The sequence below is a fragment of the Lathamus discolor genome, chromosome 5 (genome assembly GCF_037157495.1).
Source record: "Lathamus discolor isolate bLatDis1 chromosome 5, bLatDis1.hap1, whole genome shotgun sequence".
Taxonomy (NCBI): Eukaryota; Metazoa; Chordata; class Aves; order Psittaciformes; family Psittacidae; genus Lathamus; species Lathamus discolor.
The window spans coordinates 36,543,333-36,567,563 of NC_088888.1; the positions used below are offsets into that span (position 1 = coordinate 36,543,333).

General features: G+C 38.0%; 1 protein-coding gene across 2 annotated transcripts; it reads right to left on the reverse strand.

Annotated features, from left to right (window-relative positions):
- Positions 1 to 202: 202 nt before the first annotated feature.
- CEP43 (centrosomal protein 43) lies at positions 203 to 23,150 on the reverse strand. 2 transcript variants are annotated; one of them, XM_065680420.1, is made up of 13 exons: positions 23,091 to 23,150; positions 22,824 to 22,920; positions 16,742 to 16,795; positions 14,797 to 14,851; positions 14,073 to 14,161; positions 12,772 to 12,903; positions 11,949 to 12,032; positions 7,621 to 7,838; positions 5,122 to 5,231; positions 4,508 to 4,576; positions 3,730 to 3,769; positions 2,970 to 3,063; positions 203 to 2,518 (listed from the first exon to the last, which is right to left on the reverse strand). In XM_065680420.1, exons 2-13 carry the CDS (start codon positions 22,911 to 22,913, stop codon positions 2,444 to 2,446), a joined length of 1,110 nt encoding a protein of 369 aa, XP_065536492.1. In that variant the 5' UTR covers positions 22,914 to 22,920; positions 23,091 to 23,150; the 3' UTR covers positions 203 to 2,443. The 2 variants fall into 2 exon arrangements, with proteins under 2 accessions (XP_065536492.1, XP_065536491.1); XM_065680419.1 differs by lacking the exons at positions 22,824 to 22,920; positions 23,091 to 23,150 and adding an exon at positions 22,318 to 22,737.
- Between the last annotated feature and the right edge of the window lie 1,081 nt (positions 23,151 to 24,231).

Below are 24,231 nucleotides of genomic sequence, written 5' to 3' on the forward strand. Positions count from 1 at the left end.
GTCTTCATCAGACTTCAGGATTCACCATAAGGAATTGCAAGATGTTTTAGTCTTAGAAGAAACCTGAGCATGCACACATTCTCAACTGCAGACTAGACTAACCCTGAAAAAAACATATTTTAAGAAACCCCCCCAAAATACACAGGGCTTCCTCAACTTCCTAAGTTTAAGATCTTTGGTTCAGGAAGACTCAAAAATACAATTTAGCCAGCATAACAGCTTTATTTTGCAATTTGAGTTATTACACACAGTTCCGTAAAAGCCCACAGGAAGAACAGCATGGACACTTCATACTATTTGGCATTTCCTTAAATTACAGCCAAAACGCAAGGTCTCCAATTGACCCCCAAGGTAAGACAACACCACCTTGCCATTAACAAGAGTCATGTTCACACTTAAAATACCTAATTAGTTATTTAAAAGGCCACATCTTCAAATCCAATTAGAAATCATTAATAAGGATTTTGCTTCTTTTGGTATGATAAATTGCCCGATATCCTACAGCTAACAGGCAATTGAACATCACGTTTTCCCAAGACACAGAAAAAAACCACTGCCTCTACTTCATTCCACACACCTTAAAAAAAAAAAATAAATAAAAAAAAAATCAGAAATCAATTGTTCCCAGGTGTTCAAATGGAATTTTATTTCCTTCATTCGTGCTGTTGCATTTCTCCAAAACACAAAAAAACTCCTAAACCAGCCCCAAACAAACTTTTCGTATGTAGTTATCTTGAGGCACAGGTTCCCCCATACTTAAAGGGATTATTTCCCCCCCCCACAGGATGCATATGTTACAACGCTGTTGCTATTTGAAGTCTACGGCACACTGATTTTTTGGGGTGGAAAAAAAAAATCTGTGTTCATCCAGTACAATATGGCACAAAGGTAGAAGTTAACACCATGACTAAATATTCTGATGTTTTTTGCTGGCTGTTTTGGGGTGCACATAAATAAAAGGCACGCTTTTCCTCTCTCCTCTCAAATCATTTATGTATTGTACAAGCCTATCTTCCCAGCACTGTTCCATGCCTGCTGGCCCAGTGCAAACAAAGATTTAAGTCAGCATCCAATGCTAGTAGCAGCTCTATATGCTTAACCAATGGCTTTAGTTTAGCACGCTACTTCCACTGTGGTGACCACTGATAAGCAGCCAACAGTGTTCCTGCAGAAAAAAAAAAAAAAGGAAAAAAAAAAGAAGAGAATATTACAAAGCCTAAAAAATCCCCCCAAATTAAGTTATTTTTATTCACTTACATGTATATTTTCCAAGTGTGTTCGCAATGTTCAGAAAGTGCACATTTTGAAGTCTTGTTTCAGTATTACAAATGTCGATGACCTATGTTATAGCAGCGCCATGTACAACAGTATTGTTAAAGAACTGTCAATGTTTCCATTACTGACCCTGTTTTGCAAAAGTATAATGAAAGTACAAGAATTTGCTCCTAGCTAGAAATTAGTGTCTGTAATGTCTTCTGCAAGGTATTTTTCAATATTTGGATGCAATTCTGTACAGCAGTCAATCTGAAAAACAAGGTCAGTGGCTTCACTTTCTGGCGCTCATTTTTACACAGTAAGAATTTTTAAGAATGAAAGTGAGCTTATAGCACATGAAGAGCCCTCAGCAATAAAAGCTCCACAAACCATTACATTGCTAAAAACATAAACCACTAAGATTTAGTTAATGATTTGTGGATCTTTACAAAATTACTTCTTGTGATTTAACAACAGATAACATCAATGAAATTATCATGTATAAAAACAGCTTAGGTCTTCAACACCAATGGTCTGAAAAACATATTTAAACAAGAATAGTCAGTTAAGACTAGTGCTAAACTTAGCTCTTAAATTTAGCTAAATTTGGACTTGAGAGCTTAAATACTCTCAATTTGATGTGCCTAAAACAGTCCGTCTTTCAGAAGAGTCTGGAAACCAGCAGTTTCAAGTAAGTCTCGAGCAACTTGTTGTGGCTAGTTACCATAAATATGTATTACATACTGACTCCGGAAAATTGGGTTAAAAGAAGTGCGAGTTGAACCACTGCCTCTGAAGGTTCTTGCTTTGGTTACCTTTAAAAAAAAAATTCAGACTGTTACAATAACAGTGCAAGTTTGTTATAAAGCCACATGCTTCTCTGTCACTGTTCTCTTATCAGTTGTTTTTTATTATGCCCACTGCCAGCAATGGACATTCTGCGTGGAAAATCCACCTCCTGCTGTAAAAGGTCTGGCTGAATCAAATGAACAAAGTATCAGACTCAAATGGGAACACAATATTTCATGTAGTTCGTGTTAAGAATATTTAAAAGCCTTCTCCATGTACAGTCTTTTTGAAACACAAGGCACAAATAGAGTGGACGGTCCAGCAAGAAGTGATTGTCTGAAATTAACAGTCCACAGCAGTCTTCTCGTCCAGCACAATGAAACATTTTTGCTGTTCAATTCTATGCCACATCTTCTAGATAATCTGCCACGTCACTTAACTGAGAAATAGTAAGGTCTTGCGTGATGCCTTCAAGCTAGGAAATAAAGGGAAGTAAAAAAAAAATTGATAAAAAAAAAATCAGAAATCATGCAAACAGAAAGCATTATTTCTTGTAGTCCATGTATCAACCCATCCTTTTGGCCTCAAGCCTTTTCAGTGAGATTTCATACTCTTTTAGGAGGTGTCCTTGAGATATAGGTAAGACATTCCTATGTGGAATATTAAACCAGTCTCAAATACATTTCACATGTCTAGAAGCAGACAGTGAATTGTGCTACTGAACAACTGCTGTGAGATCTTTGGTTTGTTTTTTTTAATCTGCATTGTATCTAAGTTGGCAGGAATACTAGGTGTAAAAACACAGAACAAATAATGCAATCTAAACGTATACAAGGAGCCTACGATAATGGCACATTCCTTCATGGAAGGTTAAAAGAAAAAAGACAAGAAGAATGTCAAGAAGAGTAATTTTAAAAGAATCATACTTTATCACTGGCAATTGACTCTTCTGTTCCCACAGAAATTTCATCTATTTCTTCACCAATACTGATATCACTTTTTTCTGAGCGATGACTAGTACTAAAGAGAAAGAAAATAATAAATGCAGAAATAAGACTTTCTTTTCAAACATCCAGGTATTACATTCACTTTCACTTTATACCTCACATTTGATTGTGATTTCATTTACTAGCAAGTTAAATATGAAGTTATTTAAAACCCCTTAACTATAGGCTTTATACCTAGCTGCAGCCATGACAGATACTGATAAATACCCCTACGGCTTACAACACCAATACCTTTACATCATGAAGCTGTTAAATATTTATTACTGACTACTCATGATGCTTTACTTTTAATTGAGTATTTCAGCATACACTGTACTCATTATCTAATAACATTAATTAAAGTGTTAAAACATTAAGTGTGTGGCTCAGAAAAAAACCACAACCAAACACCTTCAAAAAAAACCAACAACTTAATGTGCTAAAGTTTGCACCAGGTTTTTAAGGAACTTATCACCCCCTGCACAAAAGGGATCTGTTGGCTGTGGGGGCTGTTTTTTTGAGTTTTTTTAATTTGTAACTACATATATTAAAATAACAACCAAGTTTAAAGGAGTTCAGAGATACTGACAGATTCCAGCAATAGTGAGTAGCTAACTATTATACAATAATTCAAATATGCTAGTGGATATTCTTATAATGCATGAACTATTATGGTACTGCAGTATCATCCTTCTCTTACCTGTTGAAGTCATCAGCATACTCGTCGTCATCTCCATTTCCTAAGTAATTTTTAAAAAGGTATCAATCAAATCATTTAAGAAATGCAAAAGAATATATTCCTGCACCAAAATTCATTGTTTAACAGCCAGCAAAACTGTGAGTAGACTACATTACTTGTGCAAATCAGGAAAAGAAGATGACTTTATGTTTGTAATTAATAAATCTCAACCTCATTTATGCAAACTGCTTTGAAATTTAACATTCATTTTCAGGATGTTGTCTACATCGCTGAAGATGAAATCTAAATATGTGGCAGCTCTATTTTATGATAGAGCTGATAGTTCTTGTATCACATTATCTTCATATTGCTCCTACAGATTACAAGGCAACTTTCAAAAGGTGTGAAGGGCAAGGAAATATGCCACTGAAAAACAGTAAGACTTGTGTGGCTATTTTTTTCCCACAAATATAAATGCCCTCTTTTCTTAGAAACCTAGACAACAGAATTTAGCACTTGATATTAGCAAACATGCATAGAATGAATCAAGTTTTTGCTGCATGTGTAAAATACTAATCCACATACAAGACACCAGTCCTCACTTTTCTGTATTCCTTTGGATCATAACTTGCTCTTAACTCCAGAAAGTTTTACAGTGGTGTTAAATATGTTGAATTAAAATCTTCATTAAAAGCCTTTACTTCTTTCACTATTTATTTCAGGTTCTCAGATTCCTCTAAGAAGCCAGGGCAGAGCTTACAGCTAAAAACATCAGAACTTCCTCGAAGCAGTTACTTGCCTAATTCTAGTGAACCCAGTTTTGCATTCACCAGCCGCAGGTCTTTCAAAACAGTGTTCCTATGCAAATCTGTGACAAAGCAAAAACATTTCTATCAGAAATTTGACTTTGACTCTTTCACAAGATCCCACTTAAGCGTATCCATCAGCCATTTCAGTAGTATTCTTTTATACTAACCCTATATAATTTTATAGTATTGTATAGTCATATTATATCCAGTTTTCAGGTCTGAACTCTGATTAACATTTAAAAATGTCAGTAGTAAACAGGGACAGTCTCCCAGTATTCAGGATCAGGTTTTACAACATGAAGGCAAATATTCCTGAAGTACTTATATAAATAAGATAAAATAGTAAGGAGTAAGTTAATTTCAGTTAAAAAAAATGAGCAATAGAATTTTATAATCCTGAAAACTGCTTTTTATACACAAAAACACTTCAAATGCTTCAAAACATAAGCATCCCAATAATACATCAAAATTTGTATGTGACCACTCTGTGAAAAAAAACATGTTATAACCAGAAGGGGGCCACATATGTAATCCAATTTGCATTCATTACATTATGGAGAGTCTCTCTTACAGTCATCAAAACACAAAACAAGTGAAGACTTACTATCAGACTCCTTTAGCAAAGGTGCACCAGTCAGGGAGCTTAACCCACTTTTTAAAGGCGGTGCATCAGAAAGGGATGCTAGACCTCCTGCTTTATTAGCTTCAGTTTTCCTAGAACAAACCAAATACATAAGTACTCCACAGAGCTGTAAGATGTGCAAAATTACTTTCTCTTCTATATTTACTAAACTGTCATAAAACTAGGACAAGAACATTTACAGCAAAAAGAGCAAGGGGAAGGAACTATTTATTCTACAAACCTAGAAACAATAAGCAGTTCACTGGCACAAGTATCAAGCAAGATGTTCAGTATGAAAATAACTTTCGCACCTATGCAAGGACTTCTGCCTGCCTTCTTTCACAGACAGAGATCCTGCACCTTCATCAGAATCACTACTTTTATCAAGGGGCCTTTCATTATCCCCATATGTAAATGCAGTCAGAAGAAGACAGATTCAGATAAATTAATATTTAAATTAGTTTGGTTTAGAACTAAAGGAGATTGTGTCCAACAAAACTATTAACCCTAAGAGCAGTCAGTTCACAGAATGAAAATCTCTCAGTTGCAGCAAGATAGATCTCATCATCACATGTTAAAGCTTACTCGGCTACTACCTATTTCATTCACATATTTTAAATGTTGAACTCAAGTCCTTTAATTGCAAGTAAAGGATGAAGAAACATTATTTAAAAGAGATCAAGACTTCCACATTTAGTATCACCAGAACTGTTTGTTACTGTGATCCCATTCCTTCTAGTAATGGGCAAAATTTGAACCATTAGTTATGTATCACCAAAATATCATGTATATCATCACATATGTAAACAACTCCAAATTTTGAATAATGGGTCAGAGGCCTAAGGGCAATGAAAGCTTGGATCATCTCTTATTCTGCCCTTAGTAACTGATTGCTCCCTTCCTCTCTAATGAACCTTTCTTATGGGAATGGGTAAAGATCCCATAAGGAATTTACCTGTTTGCACACCAAGCAATGCTGGTGCCTCTCCCATTTACTCATCCCTTGGGATTTGGGCACACCAGCACAACATACTACAAAATAATACCTGAAGAGTATGTTCTTTTTTCTCCTCTAGGGGAGCTATCAAAAGGGCAGAAGCAAAAGACCTGGCAGAGACAGCTCAGTCACAATTAGTTGCTACCACATTAAAATATTCAGCAAACCTTACTATAACAGCTACATTCCAAAAACATGATGAGGTTCAAGTCACTCCTTGGTGGACTGTGACTCTACTACAGGCATAATTTGGAAATCAGTTTTTCTGTAGAAGGTTCCTGTTCCAAAAAAAAAACAAAAAAAAAAAAAAACCAAAAACCAACAAAAACCAAACAAACAAAAAAAACAAAAAAAAAAAAAACAACCGCAACAAAAAAGCTTATTTTACTGAATAATTACGAATCTTTTTCTTGGATAGTCTTTTTAAAGAAAGACTGTTTGCCTAATTTGAAAGTGAATTTCCCATCCTCTCATAAGAAAATGCTCAAACAGTAAGAAATTAGTAAACATCACTATTATTCAGAACTTTCTCCAGCCTTTTCTAGTTTTCTCAACATATAATTTAAACCTGTTTTATGGCAATACCACCTCCTGCTAGCAGGGTTAGACTTTGGTTAAAGGCTAGTTAAATTTGCTCCTGAGAAGGAAAAGTAAACGCACTCAGATGCAGTTTTAATCTTGATACTTCCACAAAGAAAAAGGGAAAAGAAATACCATAGTAGAGTTTTTTGTAACACACAATGTTTTCTACAGAAAAAAATACTGCTCTTTGAGAAAAAAAAAAAATCTGTTCCAAATATATACATCCAATGAAAGCTGTATCATAAATAATCTCTCTCAGAGTTTAGCAGAAAGAGACCAAGTTTACCTAGCATGAATGCTTTGTGCTGCACCAGAACAATGCCATTCCAACAGTAAGCATCTACTGCAGTGATAATACAAAAGGTTTATGCTGTTCTGCCAACAGTTGGGGGAAAAGGCCAACAAGAGGGGAGCTACTGTCAAACTTGAAAATGTTTCTGCGACCTCTTCTGGTAACTTCTGCTAAACTACAGCAATTCTCCAATTACTCGGACAGCAAAAGAACACCATTAAATGATCTTGCAGCATTTCTCAAGAGAGGTTTCTAAAGCTCTATCCCTTTAGTACTGATCACCACTGCAGCTCTGCTGCAAGAAGAAACACTGATGTCTCAGATGTTCATCACACCAAAGAAACAGGCTGGGGACATTATACAGTTTATATAATGTACCTTAAAGTGATACACGTTTTTCCTACTTCTGTACATCCAAGAGATCCAAGATTACACTGTGCGTTTCAAAGAACAGAATCATAGAAATGCACATTTCAGAAACAAAATGTTACAGAACAGATCTAAACACTCACAAGTGTGAATAATCAAACACCAGATAGGTCTCAAAGGTCTGCAAGAATACTGAGGACAAAAATAAGCCTGTATGAAGTAGAACTTGCATGTAACCTACCAGCCGTAAGTTCTTTCTGGTTTGGGTATAGGATCATCAAAAAAAGAATCTCCCTCTACATCATCTTCATCCACACCCGGATCACTTTTTTCTTTGGTATTCAAGTCTTTGTTTTCTTGTTGAGGATCTAAGTTTGTTTCATTAGGCAGAAAATGAATGCTTCTTTTGCTTCCTTCCCCTGACGAATCACTTGTATCATTTTGAGTGGTTTCAGCAGCCTTGAAAGATAAAGAAAGAAAGTAGTATTTACATCTTCTAATACTGTGTTAATATAAACATACACAATAAATCACTTTTTAAAATGTTAGCTCAAATTTATTAGTGCTCAGGAATTTATTAGTATCATCAGGAATCACACAAGAGAAAAAAGTTTTACCTCTTTAGAAAGGAAGTGCTCTTTATTGTTGCTGACGTTAAAAATTTCTATTCCATCCTCTGAAATGGTTTTGCTACCCAGATCACCTCTAGTACAAAAGCAGCCAATTTAAAAAAAAAGCTGGCCATCAAATAAAGAAATCTATATACTGATTTGAATATAGGGGAGTTTGGGTTACAGCCTGAAATTTACTTGATACTTTATTAGTGTTATTTTGAAATTCATCTATAAACAGTTGCTCTCAGTTACAGCCACTGCCTTAAAAAAAATATTAAAAAAAATCAATTTAAACCCATGCAAATTCCTCCAACTTCCATACTAAATGCAATATTATACTAGTTTTAAAACAACAAACATAAGACAACTGCAGTTAATAATACTTTCTCCCCCCAAATACTTAAACCAAAAATGACACAAGCTGGATACTTTGAAAGTACGTAACATTCAGTCTTTGTATCATGCCTATGGCTCCATCCTACAGATATTCAAGCATGTGAGAACCGTTCCGTACGCTGACTCTTAAGATCAAGTAATACAGCTCAAGTTGTATCTTTGTGGCCCAAAGAACAATATTTAAATTTACCTACAACTGGCATTTGCTTTGAATTCACATACTGTAAATTTCTGCTAAGTTAAGTAACTGCTTTCAAATTGAAGTGATAGGTTAACCATGGCTAAAGGTTCAAAGAGCAACATGCTTACCTTGGGTTTCAGACTAATGGTGTTAATAAGATAAGTCAGAATGCGGTTTCACACTTGCACTTAAACGTAATTCTTTGCTGCTGCCAAGAGCTGTGGTCTTGGTCTCTCCTAGCACACTCCCTTCTACATTACATATATTCGTTGCCAAGTCACAGTCAGAGCCAGCTCAGCTCACAGGTTTGCTGAAAAACCACCAGAAAACCTTGTTTCAATCAGGAAGTCTAAACTGCTCAGGTTAACTTCCATCTTGCTGCAGCTGAGACTGGCTAAAACTTCCTCCTTCTGCATTATTTCTACTCCAAGTATGTTGCACAGGCAGAATATTTTCCCACCCTGCCTTTGCCAAGGAGAGAGAGATGGGAAAAAAAATGTATCCAAGAACTGTAGTCCTATTAAGATATCCACTATTTAGAGGAGGGTGTAGTTCAACCAACAGCTGTTGCTGTTTCTATGAGGACACATCCATACAGAAACCAATTTCCCCCTGTTTCTGAGATAAACCTATTTCCATGAAGGATTCAGCAATATAGTATGAAAAGCATTTCCAGAACCTGTTCATCTATATCCCACTGCAATGGAATTATGATTTGCTTGCCATAGAGGATGTGTATAAAGAATATAAAAAGTTGATCATAAATTCCAGCTTGTCAGAAATTATATTCTACCTACAACCTCATCACATCAGTATGGGAAAGTGTGGGAAATTAGAGACCACCTCCCCACAGTCCTCCAAAGTTATAACACTAAGGAAACCTTAGGGTAAAATGCAGCTGCTACTTGGGAGGATGGGATACAGTTGGCATGCATGGAATCTACCCAGTGATAGTCCCCCAGGCAACCCTGCAACCTTGGCATATGCTAAGAGAAACTGAATGGAAGGTGGAGCTGAGTGAAGGCCCCAGAGCCAGGCTCTGTTATACTCCTTGCAGGAGTGGGAACTTGAAGGCACCATGTACTGATAAACCGCACAGTGGCTGCCAAACAAGGAAACTATATTTGTATTTCTAAAAGCAAAGAGAGAGGATTTATTCTACACTCATCAGTAACATAGTATGTATGACTAGAGTCACTGAAGCTCCATAGACAGAGTCAAAAACTTGAAACCCGTGTTACTATGGAGAAACCTGAACAGGTACAAGGGCCTCCTACAAGGTCCCGGTGAACAACACTGACAAAGAACTAATAGCAGAAGAAGGTTTGCCCTTGTGTAGGCAAATTAAGAAACAGAGCTAACGAATCTCTTATCAGGAAAGACTATCCTTGAAGCCTCGTACAGCACATGGACATCATCGACATACAGCTTCACATGTCAGTAAAACATGACTAGGATGTCCTTTCAATGAGAAGGATGTAACCTCATGGACATTAACTGACCACTCTGTACATTGGTGGGAAAATTAGGGGGAGTTATTAACCTGAAACAAATTGTATAAATATGTGAAATTAGGAAAGGGAAACTTGGGGAAGACTCCACCATAATTACTGGGATCAGCTGATAGGCTGAACTTCTTCTCCCCCTTAGGGACACTTACTGGGTAAGAACTTCATTATGCATACTCAGTAACTAACTCATACTAGCTATTATAAGTGATTATATTCTGGTTGTATACAGCTTCAAGCTTGTTTTTGCAGACAATCCTTACCACCACCAATGTCTGAACCTTAATTTGTCATGATTTTATATTAATAAAGAGTGCTATTCCATAAACTGTTAGTGTTAATCCTCGTGAGCTCTAGCAGTCACCAGCAGTGGGTAACATACTTGGATAAAGTGTGCAAACCCACTCAGGGGTTCCACTTATGCTGCTGGTGCGTTTCCCTGAACAAGTCAGTCGAATTGCCCTCTGATCCAGTAGGAATGTTTGGTGAAGGGCTCCTGTAACAGGACGCTGACAGACTGGTCAGGCACAAGAGCCTCAGCTTTCCAGGCTACTGGAAAAACTTTTTTCCTCCTCTAAACAAATATTCTTTTCCTGGGGAAAAGCCATGTAACAAAAACTTAGCTCTTCTCATTCTGACCTACTTATGTCAAAACAAGTATGAGGATGAAAGGCAGTATATATAAGGGAGAGTGGAATATTTACAACTTCCAACTTATCTTTAGTAGTTCTCAGCTAATCCAGAACCACCCTAAGACAAAAGCAGGCCTCAGGTATAAAGCAACATTATTACTAGCAGCATTCAGATCTTTTCAGTGGATTTGATTTAAAAGCTGGTGCCAAGCAAGAAGTATCTTCTAAAGCAAGTCTGAAATTATTAAGATTTCCATTCAAAGGTCAGTTACACAGACTGACCTATTAGTTTTTAAGATACTATCAACAAGCACAGCAATTAAGTAACTTTACCTTGAAATGAACCTTGCTTTTCAAATTGTATAGTTTTGCATGGCAAAAAACAAAAGAACTGGAATAAAATGACACAGATCCAGACTGAGCTGCAATTTCATTTTCTCTTATCACTCCTTTCCACAAATTAATAAACAACAAAATCCATGCAGTGTTCTATTTCTCAGTTTTCAGTAGTGATTGGAAAGCTTCCAAGTTCCTTACAGTAATTCTGGAAAAGAGCTATTACAACTTTTTATGTGATCAGATCACATCATTAACTTGAACAAAATTTACTACTTAAATCAGGTTTGGTGTGCTTAGTTGTTTTTCATGGGGTTGGTGTTGTTTGTGGAGGGGTTTTGCTGTTGATATTTTGTCACACTCCCGCCCCTTCTTTTTTTTAACTCAGTGTGGTGGGTAGCTGGTTTCTGTGGAAGAGAGGCTTAAGTGATCATGCCCCATTCTGTGCCCTACACTTTCCCATAATTCTCAACCTGTTGGTCAGTTCCAGTCAAATGTAATGGTGCATTAGAGACCTGGAAGATGTTAGCTAACAACAGATTTTGTGCTAACAGGAATCAACAGAGGAAAACAAAGCCACAGGACCCCACACAAAGACAGCTGTATCCCAATACCTTATTACTCCCAAGCAGAAATCAGCCAGCTGCCTGATAAACAGACAAGTTATCTCCAACCTGCCTGGGTCTCACAGAGACTCTTCGCATATATATATATATATATACACACATACACACATACACACACGTATATAGCGTATATACCGTCACCTACCCAATCAGAAAGTCACAGGACTTTGCAGATCATTTAAATGAATGCCACTGTATCTCCAGTTTCATAGGAGTTCTCTCTTCTACTTCTCATGTATGTTATGTAGCTTTTTCATTATACATTAAAAATCTTACCTTACTTGGTACTGGGTGTGTACTCGACCTTCCATCAGATGATTTTGTTGTGGGGCACAGGCTATCACTTAGAACTGGAGCCACCTAAGAAGTTTCAGATAAACACTTCTTAAAAACATATTGAATTTTGTCATAATACTACCTAACAAGAAACAAGGCTACCACCCTCACTCACACAGCACACAAACTGTGACACCATGATGCTGTGTCAGCAAGTCTATGACAGCTACTAAATTTAAGCTTTCATTGGGGTACTGAATGCATCTTGGGTGCAGGGAATTTTCTTTCAAGCCACAATCATGACAGAGACTAAACAAACGCAACTGGTTGGATTTCATTTAATTTACAACTTAATTATATATTCCATTAAAATATTACTGTCATTGCCTTCAGGTAGTTTAATAGTTTCAGATATTTAGTTAGGTTTTCAGAACAGCTTTAAAGATTTTTAACAAAACCAATTCTAGGGTTTTCAGGTCATATTAAAATTAGAAGTATGCCAAAGAAAATACATACAGCTTAAAGTGTTATCAAATCACACTAAAAATATGAAAATAAGCAACAGTTTAGTGTCATTTATCTGGGTTCACTCTGTGTTACTATGTTGTAGCAGAATATTAGTCAAGAGTATGAGGGTGGCATTAAAAATAACAGAATAGTCAATCATATTTTTCAACATTTTTTCCTGTAGTTATGTTGAAGGCATAACTTAATAAAGACTGGAAACATATACTACAGCAACAGTTAAGTATTCTTTACTTTCCATCACTGAAATGAAAATAAAGAATAATGAAGAAAGAAATTACAAGTTAACACTACTTACTTCTCCATTGCCCGAAATATTCTTCTGACATTTTCGAACAACCTCCAATAACAGGGGACCACCCACAGTACCTCCTTCTTCTGTAATTCCCAAATCTCGAGCTAAGTTCTCACGACCATCAAGGCCATTTAGCTGGGGGAAAACAAAAATCACAGCACTGAAATAACTGTCAGAAAACACTACACGTATATTGTAATATAGCTCCTAAAGCTTTTCGACCTTATTTAACACAGCAATATTTTGGCTAAACAGTGAATAAGACTTCCTGTTGCATGTATTTTAAAGTAATGATAGCCTATTGCATCATTTACTTCTGATCTGTACATGAACTTATCACAAACCATCCAAAGTTGTTTTAAGTATGAAGTTTTCATTGTTATCATGCTTCAGGATTTATATGGTCAAGTTTAGCCTACTGCATTCAAAGTGGATCTTTGGACACCTAGCCGTTTGTTCCAGTAAATTCACAAATGACAGAGAGCCCCCATTCCTGTGCATACAGAAGTGCACCAGCATAGGTCAACACTTACTTTTTCACTCTGTTTCACTTTAAAAAAACATGGGTTTGGGCAGAAGCAGAGATGAAAGTAATTCAGTATCAGCCAAAGAAAAAAAGACAGGAAAAAAAAAAATACACTTCTTAAATCTGAAATTAGTATTATAGCAGAAGCAGAATGCTGCAGCACATCCAAGGTGGTTGGCATGACCTCAGAATGGCAATATTGCAAGGGGCACCAGTTCCTCTTGAACTCTTTATTATTAAAACATTTATAAATAGAGACAGAGGGACAAATATGATGAAAAACCTCTAGCTCCACACCAAAAGCCTAAAAGCAATTGATTGGGCTACACTATCCGTTCCAACTGAACTATTCAATCAGTGTCACATACATCTGCACAAAGCCCTTTGTTTCACTGAAATTTCTCTGAGAGTAGATTTCTATCATAATTTTCATCTAACAATACTTAGTATCACAACATAGTAAAACTATTAGCAAAAAAAATTGCAAAAGTATTCTGTTGTCTGTAATACTTTTTGTGAAATCATATAGCAGTAATTTATTAATTAAAAATTAACATATCAAGCACTGATTTTTGATAAAGGAAATACTCCAGCACATTACCACACATTCCTGGAATGCATGTCTTTGGCAATAAGTACTTTTTACAGATTAAATATGAAAAAATATATAGAATAAACACAAGCAAGTAGCTTAAACAAATCTACTATAGCTTCGGTATTCATTGCCACACACTCCAAACAATCAGCATAGCATACAAATAAACCCAGTATATCTTACTGTGCTTGATTCAGGCTGGAAAACAGCCAATGTAAAATCAAGATTGAAGAAATGTAGAAATTCTGCAACAAGACCTGCTACCAAACGACCTAAAAAAGAAAGAGTAAAGACACACCAGACAGAAACAATTCTTACTTCAAAGATTCAACATTAACATGGCTTCAGTATTGAAGTATACTGATTGAACACTCCTACAAGTATCATTTAGACATTCAACAAACTACCACCACATAGCTAATTTGTATACCAACTCCATAATCTGTAACTCAGTCATCAGTTATTTCTTTCAGCAATACTGCAGGAGCATAAATAATGACTGCTTAGAAAAGTCAGGTGTAAGATTATTTTTTTAAACTAACCATCTGGTTCAAAGACATTATTTTAACATTTCTGCTATGTGTGCATTTACTACTGTACCTCTGTAGTGGTTTTCATTGGTTACTGTTTCCACAGGTCCAGAACGTCTCCAAGTTAGCAAAATCATAACTCATCATGAAGTATTAAAGTGCATTAGTCACCTCAGTTAAAAATACAAGTTCAGCAATATTAACTTCAGAAATTATAGACTGAATTCTATTCTGAATGAATAGTAATCACAACATTTGACAGGAACATAAGCATTCTTTATGTCATGAAAACTGTACTGTTAATGAAACACTCAAAGATTTAATCCTTTGCTTAATACTTAGAATATTTTGAGAAGTATACTAAATAACAAACTTACCATCTTTTGTACCTAAAAACGTTTTCAAGCTTTCATTTACCAGAGGTGCTTTGTTCTGTCAAAAAGAAAAAAACAAACAGAAATTCACATCACCCTTGTGCTAGCAAGAAACTGAAAACCAGAGCAAGTTAGCATTTTGGTGTACAATGTTCCACAATGATGCCTGGCATACACATGTCACGTCTTCAAAAATCCACCTTTGTTTTAATTCTACTACCTACAAGTAAAAGCTGCAGAGCTGTATCTTTGTTTAGGCAAATTAGAATTGTCTCTATTTCTATCATAAAAGATACAGAGGTAGAATAATTTCACCAAGATTCTTAATAGTGTATTGACATCTATTTACGTACTGATTTAAAAGGTAAGTTAAGCAATTAACCTCCCAGACTGCTCCTCTAATACAGTGCCAAGTTTAGGGAAATTCAGTCACACCTTTTTTAAAAAAAAGGAGAATTTACAAATCATCTTGACGAAGTGTGGACCATGTTAATTACTGGATCACAAATCTATATAATCTCAAAGATATTATGATAATGTTTTTCCTCCCTTGTTAAATTTGCTACCTTCAACTTCTATTTTTAAACAGAGATAAATCAATGTGAGTTGTCAAAATTGTTCAGGGATATTTCAAACCAAATTCTAAATGCCATTTCTAACATATCAAAATATCCTGGGTAAGAACCTAACTTTAAGAAAAAAGGATCTGTTATAGGTATTTATTACTATAGTCATAAATGCTAACACACACAAGAAAGCACTGCAAAAAAACCAAAACAACAAAGAGAGAAAAAAAAATCTCATGCTTAGTATTTAGGTATTCAGAGTAGAGATAAATATTAATATATTTCCAGTGTCTCTACAGCATAAAATTAAAATAGGATACATCTAAGCCTTTCAAGGAAAGGGTGAGCCCAGATCAACTGCAGCAAATCTCTCTTCAGCTCTACTATTCTCCAGATAGTCTGAGGTTGTTCCCTGGGTACTCTATAATATGCTGATGTTTCCCACAAGAGATGACACTGCTCTGCTATTACCACTCTTTCACTGTCTTTCTCAGCAATCTTGGGTTAGATTTCCGGAATAGGGAATCTTATACCATAGAATAACTACTGCCCTTCCTTACTAATGTTACCTCTTTTATTTGTGCCATTTTCCGGCAAGAGCACAACCATCTAACTAGCAGATGATAGGTCAGTTTTCCATCCCTCTCTTCTGAAACAGAGAATGGACGTGAAATACCCTCTCCTCTCTAGCTCTAGAGAATGGAAAGACACAAAAAACATGGTAATGCTAGAAGAGGTCACAAAACTTGCATCTGCATACCTCAGTAGTATTGTCACTTAATCATGCTAGTATAGCATACCCTTAATATTATTATATTGTCAAGGTATCAGTACATAGCCCTTCTCTTCATTCAAAATTCTTCCTGAAATATAACCAAATTATCTTGAAGTAAGCCTACAACAACCTTATGAGAAATATCAAAAACATTATCATACTTGGCAACTTACTGCATGAAACTGCTTTCACAATAAACTTGTTAAAAAAACCAACCAAACAAAAAAACCCTACATTAATATTTTAAATTTCAAAGGACATTAATCTGGTTTTATCAGGTCTTGATCAGTCAACTAGATATCTTTTATAAAAAGCATTTGATAGAAAAAATATTTAGTTATTCTGGTCAACTGGACTGAAATACTATAAAACTAGTAGAGATAGTAACTTAAAGCTACAGTTTCAAAGGGCTATATAACAATTCCTATTTCTAAACATGAGGAAACACTGACAGTCCTGTTACGTGTTCTTTAAGCATCATGCTCCTATGCAGCAATAATTTACTCTTGTTAATTTCACAAACAAAGTATTAACGTTATTGTACTTAATTTTACATGAAGAACTGTCAGGGTGCTGGGTTTTTAATTTATTTCTAAGGCCTTCTTACCTCTACTTTCTCTTGTTCTTCCAGTGCCAAAAAAACTGCTGCTCGCAACTCTGCCTGCCAAATAAAAAACAAAATAAACTGCATTTGTACAAACACTGTTTTTCCTATGCAAATAGAATGCAAAAAGCCAGCAAGTAGCTTAACAGATACTTGCTTCTCCTCCAGCAACTTGGCATTGCTCGTAATCTACATCAGAGCAATTAAAACACTTAAGATTACAGACAGTGTGACCTGAGGCTGGAAAGAAGTTTTCAGACTGAGAACAACAAGGGGTTAGTGGAAGGAGTGTTTGATACAAGACTTCCTAAATTATTTCTTCATACACAAAAAAAAATCCAAATTAGCTACATTATCTCCTATTAGTTTCTTCTGAGAGTTAAAAATCCAGCTCTTTCAGGCAGCTCTGAAACACCTACCTTTCATTTACAATTCATTCAGGAAACACAAACACACAGCTTATGATAATACATTTTTTAAAGTTAATGTCTTAACACAAATCCCTGCAACTTCTTGTCAGATCACACTCAAAGAAACCAAATTTATCAAAGAAAACAACAAGGAAAAGACAACATGATTCCAGTCAAATACTCCTGTAGTGAGGTTTTACCTAACTGATTTTTAGTATCTTAAGCATCAGAATTCTTCTGAGTACTATTTTGAATGTTTAAGCTTAAACCTAAGCCTAAATCTGGCCTATTTTTTGATTTTTTTTTTTAAACACTACAGTTTCTCTGCTTCTTCCTGTGAACATATCAAACAGATACACATTACATTTGATGAAGTAATTTGCCACTTTAATCAACTCTTAATCTGACATTTTGAAGTAGCCATGATGAAATATAAATGGCAGTGCTACTCTCTGACAGGTTTCTCAAGAGCAAAGAAAGCAAGCTTTTAAAGAAAGATTAATTTCCATAACTAAGAATAAGAACAGTACGACGAGTGTCTGGATTTTCTCACATATATTACTAAAGGTAACTAAACACAGATTACCCTGTGACTGTTTCCTCCCACAAAAAAAAAAAAACAAAACAACTCCTTCCATGAGAAAAATAAGATAAATGCTTCCTTTTTAAGCAGAACCATCTTTGGACACCTTTTCAAAGAATACGAAGTAATAGGAAATCTTTTTAACTTTCTTGCATCGTAACTGTAAAATGCTTACCACAGTTGCATGCAATGGTCATACAGGCACTGTTAAATTTTTTAATGTGCTGGGGGTGCAGTATTCCACCAGAAAATCCTCTTACAACACATTAATTTAAAAGTTATCTTTCAAAATCAGTTTACATATAGCTTTCCAACCAATAGCTAACAACTTGATTATTTAGTCTTATGTCAGTATGAAAAGTTTCAGATGATTGCAATGATCACTCCTTCCCACTGATGCCACTGAAACCAAGCATACTTAAGTAAAAAGACAAGAATAACAACAAAGCAATTGTGAAACAGACTGGCTATCACAACTGTCGAAAATAAAAGACACCAGCCATGACACATGGTTAGGGGTAAACCCCCTTAAGGGTCTGGATCATGAGACAGTAGAACAAAGCTGTCTGAAAGTGGTTGCCGTCACATCAGCCAATCCAGTGTCTGACTGAGATAGCAGAACAATATCACAATTAGCATTGCTTTTCACATAACTGTGATTATTTGCCTGCTCCACTCCTCTAAGTCCAACCCAGCAGCTTTTAAATACTGATTGAGGTGCTTTTCTTCCACTTCTCATTATTTAATGACATGGTGTCAATTTCTCCCAGATGTTGCCATTCTCCAGAATAGCAGGTTCACTTTCATACATAGGTAGGTAGCATGTCCCTTGAGTCCTCTTTTATTAAGGCTTTTGTCTTTTATTGTGCTAGAACACACCTGTCCAGCACTTAAACAAGACAGCTTATTGTCCTAGGACAGAACTTGAGACAGTGTTTTCCCACCTGGGGACTTTGGAAACTGATTTCTGTGCCCAAGAGCATATAAACACATCAGTAATCAAGATGACCTAATAGGCACTAAGCACAAACTGTGGATAGGGCTTATCCTTGCCCACTGGTCTCCTTTGCATAGCTATCCAATTCACTTGCAAATACCCTCAATATCCCAGTACCTCCCAAAAAAATCTCAGTAATTATTTTCCTACACTTTACTCATATGTTCTATTCCTGAAGCAGTATCTTAGATGAACAAGCAATGGCTTCACAACACTGATCTCAATATGCTGCGGAATACTAGATTAAAAAGTGGGTTGCTTTAATTTCATAAAATGCTTTGCACACACACAGTTGAGCATAACATTGTGTGCTAGTTGACAAAGCCTTGCCGTTCATTTCATGCATCTCTCAACATCATTTCTACAAAACCCTGGAGTCCTGCAGCTTTTACAGAGGAAACCCTGGAATTTCACACACACACACACCCCCCCCCCAACCAAAGACCCTCAAGCAGAAAACAGAACTTAAATTTCAACTTCCCAAACGCATATACTGCCACCCTTCTTAAGCAGCTGAACGCACAGTTTTTGAAGCCACATGCATGCAACTTTCTGCATTCCCCAAGAAATTAGCGGTAGACAAGCTCAGCAACCGTTAATGAGAGAGACATTCACCTCAGAGACTTGCAAGGGGCTAACTGGAGGTGCAACACTTGCCTGGCAAGCTTTCATTCACAAACTGTTACTAACACATGCAGCAGTGTGGTTAAATATACGTTTAGGGCAGGGAAACAATTAAAGTAATGCGTTAGATTTTGGAGGGTAAAAGAATGTATCACTGCTGAGATAAACTGTTTACAGATATTCTAGGCAAAGCACAGGCATGTATAACTGCCATGTGCTCCAGTGCTATGAAAGAACCCTGTGCATATACAAGCAAGTATCTCTTGTGTATGTAAAATTTACCAGCATATGGATACAGGCCTGCACAATTTTCAGCATCTCTACTTCCTATACTCTAAAATGACTGTCATATACTTCAGTAGATACAGAGCAAGACTGGCAGAGCACTAAGGAGTTTAACCACTGGTGACCACCCCAGGCCAAAACCCTGTGTGCATCAGGCTAAAAGCTCATACCAGTTTATATATATATTAAAAATCCAAAGTTTGTGACAGAGTGAACAGCACTTCACTACTTGTGTTATTCAGTACCCTCCCTGTCACTCTTCTTCTGCAATCAGTAAGGTTCTCATCCTTGAGCAAGTGGCAGTGTGCTCCTCCCTCCCTGCTTAACCCCTAACCACCAAAGCAAAATAACAAAGGAATGCAGTAAGCAGCATCATGGCTCTTCTTCCTCTTATGAAAACAGCTTTCCTAGCAAAGAGAAAGGCCATATTCTCCTCAAAACAGAAGAGCATTTCTATTTCTAACAGCATGCATCACACAGCATCAGTGATAATTTTCAGTAAAGGACAAGTATCCACAGTTTTATTCTGTATGTTTACAAAATTCATTGGAAGCAGTTTTATCCATCAGATTAATTCCAATGATTAACAAATTACAAATATCTACGCACACTGCAGCTCAGAGAAAACAGGAAATTCTCAACTGCAAGTGGCAAACATTACAGATCTTCTAGTTCTCACAATATGACTTCACTAAGTATTCCAGTGCTCAGCGTCTTAAGGCAAACAGAAAAACTTACCTCAAATTAAGAAGAAACTTATAAACTGCAACCCATTGTAAAATCAGGTTGTATTAGAAAACAAAGTCGTCACCCTTAAGTTTCTTTCTAAAAATCAGTCGTTATGTTACATAATGTATTAGCTGACAGTTTGATACATTCTATTCACTGAAATAATTCCTTCTGAATTCTAATCCTTTCCAGCTGTCTTTACCTATAGTGCTTCATACCAATTCAGTTATATATAGACCATATATTTCTCTCTTTAATATATCCACTCCAATAAATCTCAAATACATTATTATAGTTTATTATTACCAGATTATATATCTTATACACCTGCACAACCTCCAGGTTAGCTTTCTAACCCTATCCATCTTGAAATAAAATGGTCAGTACTCATTCTGAAGTACAAGACAAACAACTGTTTTGATAACATGTAAACCATTCATTCAGTTCTATCACAATAGATAAAAGCTGTTGATCACAACTGTGTTTCATTTATTTTAATGGACGCATGATTACAATTCTGTTTGGTTTTAACGTATGGTATGTAATTTCAATTAAAAAATGACAGTTTAAGAAGACTTGTTCAACCTTAATTCTTTTGGAAGACAATGGACTTTTTGCAAGGTACTAGCAGAACAAATTCTGTCAAGCACCAGTCAAACTCACATGCCAATTAAGGTTTACTGCTTAGAAAAAACACCACGAAAGCCTCAAATGAACAGCCTTAATCATAAGCACACCAATTATTAAACAGTAATGTCAAGGATTAAAGAAGAGATGGCCTAGAGTGGTCATCAGTGGTTAAACTCTTTAATGCCCTGACAGTCTTGCTCTGTATCTACTGAGGTAAACGACAGTCATTTTGGAGCATAGGAAGTAGAGAAGCTGAAAGTTGTGCAGGTATGTAAGAGATATAATCTGGTAAGTAGGATGCAGTTTGTACTTTTCTAAGTCAACTGCTAGCTTGCCTTAAGGATACCTTACACCATACTGGGTTCTACACACTTTCAGCATTACAGAATAGTGAAAACTACAATAACTATATTTACACAAAACTCAAACTGGGAACCACAGTACAAAAGCCTGCATACAACACAAAGACAAGAATTAAAAAACTACAGCTCATGCGGTCAATATGATCCAATTGGCTTGTGATTTTTTTAAATTATCATTGTATTATCACCATATTTTTATTAGTTAATACTATGTGAGAGATTAACAGGTGCCCAAAAGGCCTATTTGACATTCAGCTAGAAAAAAGGTTTCCATACTCAAAACACAGTTACATGCAATAGAATCTTCATCTACCTACAGAGTTTAAACAAGGATTATCCATTTGAAATGCAAGAACGATACATTTTTAATTCTTTGCTGAAAGGTATGACAACCAGCCCAAAATCCAGTGGTACAAATCAAATTATACATGCAGAGATGCTCTCACTTCCACTACCCATTTCAGCTGTTGAGCTGCTCCTCAAATATCAGCAGTGATTGCTCACTTCTTCAAGGCTTAAAATATTACACTGTGGAGAAATACCACCATCCTCGACCTGAAATCCAAACTTAATTTCTCCTTTAGCTTGGAAGGGAATGTAGCACTTCTTAAGCTTCTGTATCTGTGTGGCTCTTTGCTATATACAGTAATTACTGCTGAAGGCTTCTTTCTAACTTGAACAAGAGTTCGTGGAACCAATTTTCACATCCTTTCTCTCACGAGCTCAGGCTACACCACAGTCTTGGAAGCAGTGTACGCTCTACCATAACACTATCTTACACAGACTTTTTTAACACGGTATTATTTGTTCCCTGTAGGCAGGCAGCATCCTCCCGGAGTTTCCAGATTCAGCCTCCAAGACACAGCTCAAGCAACCCACTCACCGCAACCCTCAAGAACTCCTGCCTAGAATTTTCAATAGGAGCTTTTCGCACCGAAACAGGGAGAAACTCTACCCACCGAGTCCCACACCACCCGAGGGTCGAACGCTTCCAGCGGGTTTGGCAGCAAGCGAGCTCCTACGGCCGCACGGTATCCACGAGGCGAAACCACAAAGCCGGGCAGCCTGCGGCGGCCTAGAGCTGCTTTTCCTCTCCCCGCCCGGGTGAACCTTCGAGTCCTGGGGCCGCGGGCAGTGCTCATGCGGCGGCCAGGCCTCGAGCCCTCGCCTCCGCGGCCCGCGGGTCCCAGCTGCAGCACGTGAGGCAGCCGCTAGACACGGCCCCGCCGAGCCCCAGGCCCGGCCACCGCTGAGCGTACGGGAAAAGCAGGCGCCACCACCAGGCCGCGACGCCGAGACAGGGCCCAGCCGGCAACACCAGCTGCGAACGGCAGCGAGAGCCCCGTGAATCCTCAGCGCCCCACAAGGGACCCCACGGGGCCGTTAACCGCCTCCAGCACCAGCCGGGGTTCCCCCCTCCCCACTAAGCGACACGTACGCGGACGACATGCTCTCCTTCCCCCACCTTGATCTTATTGAGCACGCCGCTGCTCTCCAGCGTCTGCACCAGCAGGTCCCGCAGCTCCGTGTCCTCCTCCGTCACCGCGGCGGCCATCTTGTTTCTCCCTGACAACCGCCCAAACCGCGTTAGCAGGAGCACGGGCGCGGCAGATTCGCCTCCGCTCCCGGCCGCGGCACCGACCCAGCGGCGGGCCCGAAGAAACGAGGCGCGACAGGCCGGCCGCAACCCTCAGCGCCGGTCCCGAAGAGGAGGCGGCGCAGCCGTGAGCACCCCCCGCTTCTGCGGTCCGCAGCGCCGGGAAACTGCGGCGGCCAACAAGCAACACGGCCACCGGTGCCGCGAGTGGCAGGCGGGAAGTTTAAAGCGTTAACGGCTGAACGGCCGAGTCGGTCGCCGCAGGAGCTGCCGCTTGGTCCCTCCCTTCCTGTAAGCTGGAGGGGAAGGGCACCGAAACGGGTTTAAGAACTGAACAGCCTCCCCTCAGCAGTCGGGGGAATGCTGTACTTGTTCTCTGGTGGGCGGCAGGCTGCTGGCGCGGTCTCTGTGCTTCGTCGCGCACAAGGGCACTGGCGTTGAGTAGGATTTAAAAGGGCTTCTCGAGTCCTTGTTTTATAAAAAGCATGTTGGTTATGTTAGATGCGTAGGGTGGTGTTGTCGGTGTACACGGCTTTAACGTTATTGTGCCTTAAAAAAAGGTACAAAGCTTAGTTGTAGTGCTGAATGTCATAGAATCATATAATGGTTAGGGTTGGAAGAGACTTTAAAGATGATCTTGTTCCAACCCCCTGCCATGGGCAGGGACACCTTCCACTGGATCAGGTTGCTCAAAGTCCTGTCCAGCCTGGCCTTGAACACTTCCAGGGATGGGGCAGCCACAGCTTCTCTGGATAACCTGTGCCAGTGCCTCACCACCCTCACAGTAAAGAATTTCTTTCTAATGTCTAATCTAAGTCTTCCCTCTGTCAGTTTAAAACCATTCCCCCTTGCCCTATCACTACATATCCTTTTTAAAAGTCCCTCTTCAGCTTTCTTTTAGACCCCCTTTAGGTACTGAAGACTGTAATAAGGTGTTTCCTGAGCCTTCTCCAGGCTGAACAAGCCCAAGTCTCTCAGCCTGTCTTTTGCAGCATTATATGTTGCTTTCAGACTTTTTTCTTGTCCTGGTTTTTTTTTTTTAACTTCTTTTCCTCACGCTGAACTTTCTATGCTTTTTCTTGAGGAGAACTCACATGTATGGTAAAGACTTTCAGAAGCTACAACTGTTCAGTGATCAAGTACAGCTCCTGGGTAGAGTAAGACACTACTGGAAGCTGATTTCCAGAAACACGCGGTAGGTGGCACTGATCCTTCAGTGATGCCCGAAAGACGCCCTGAAGATGCCCTGGAAGATGTAGGTGGCACTGATCCTTCA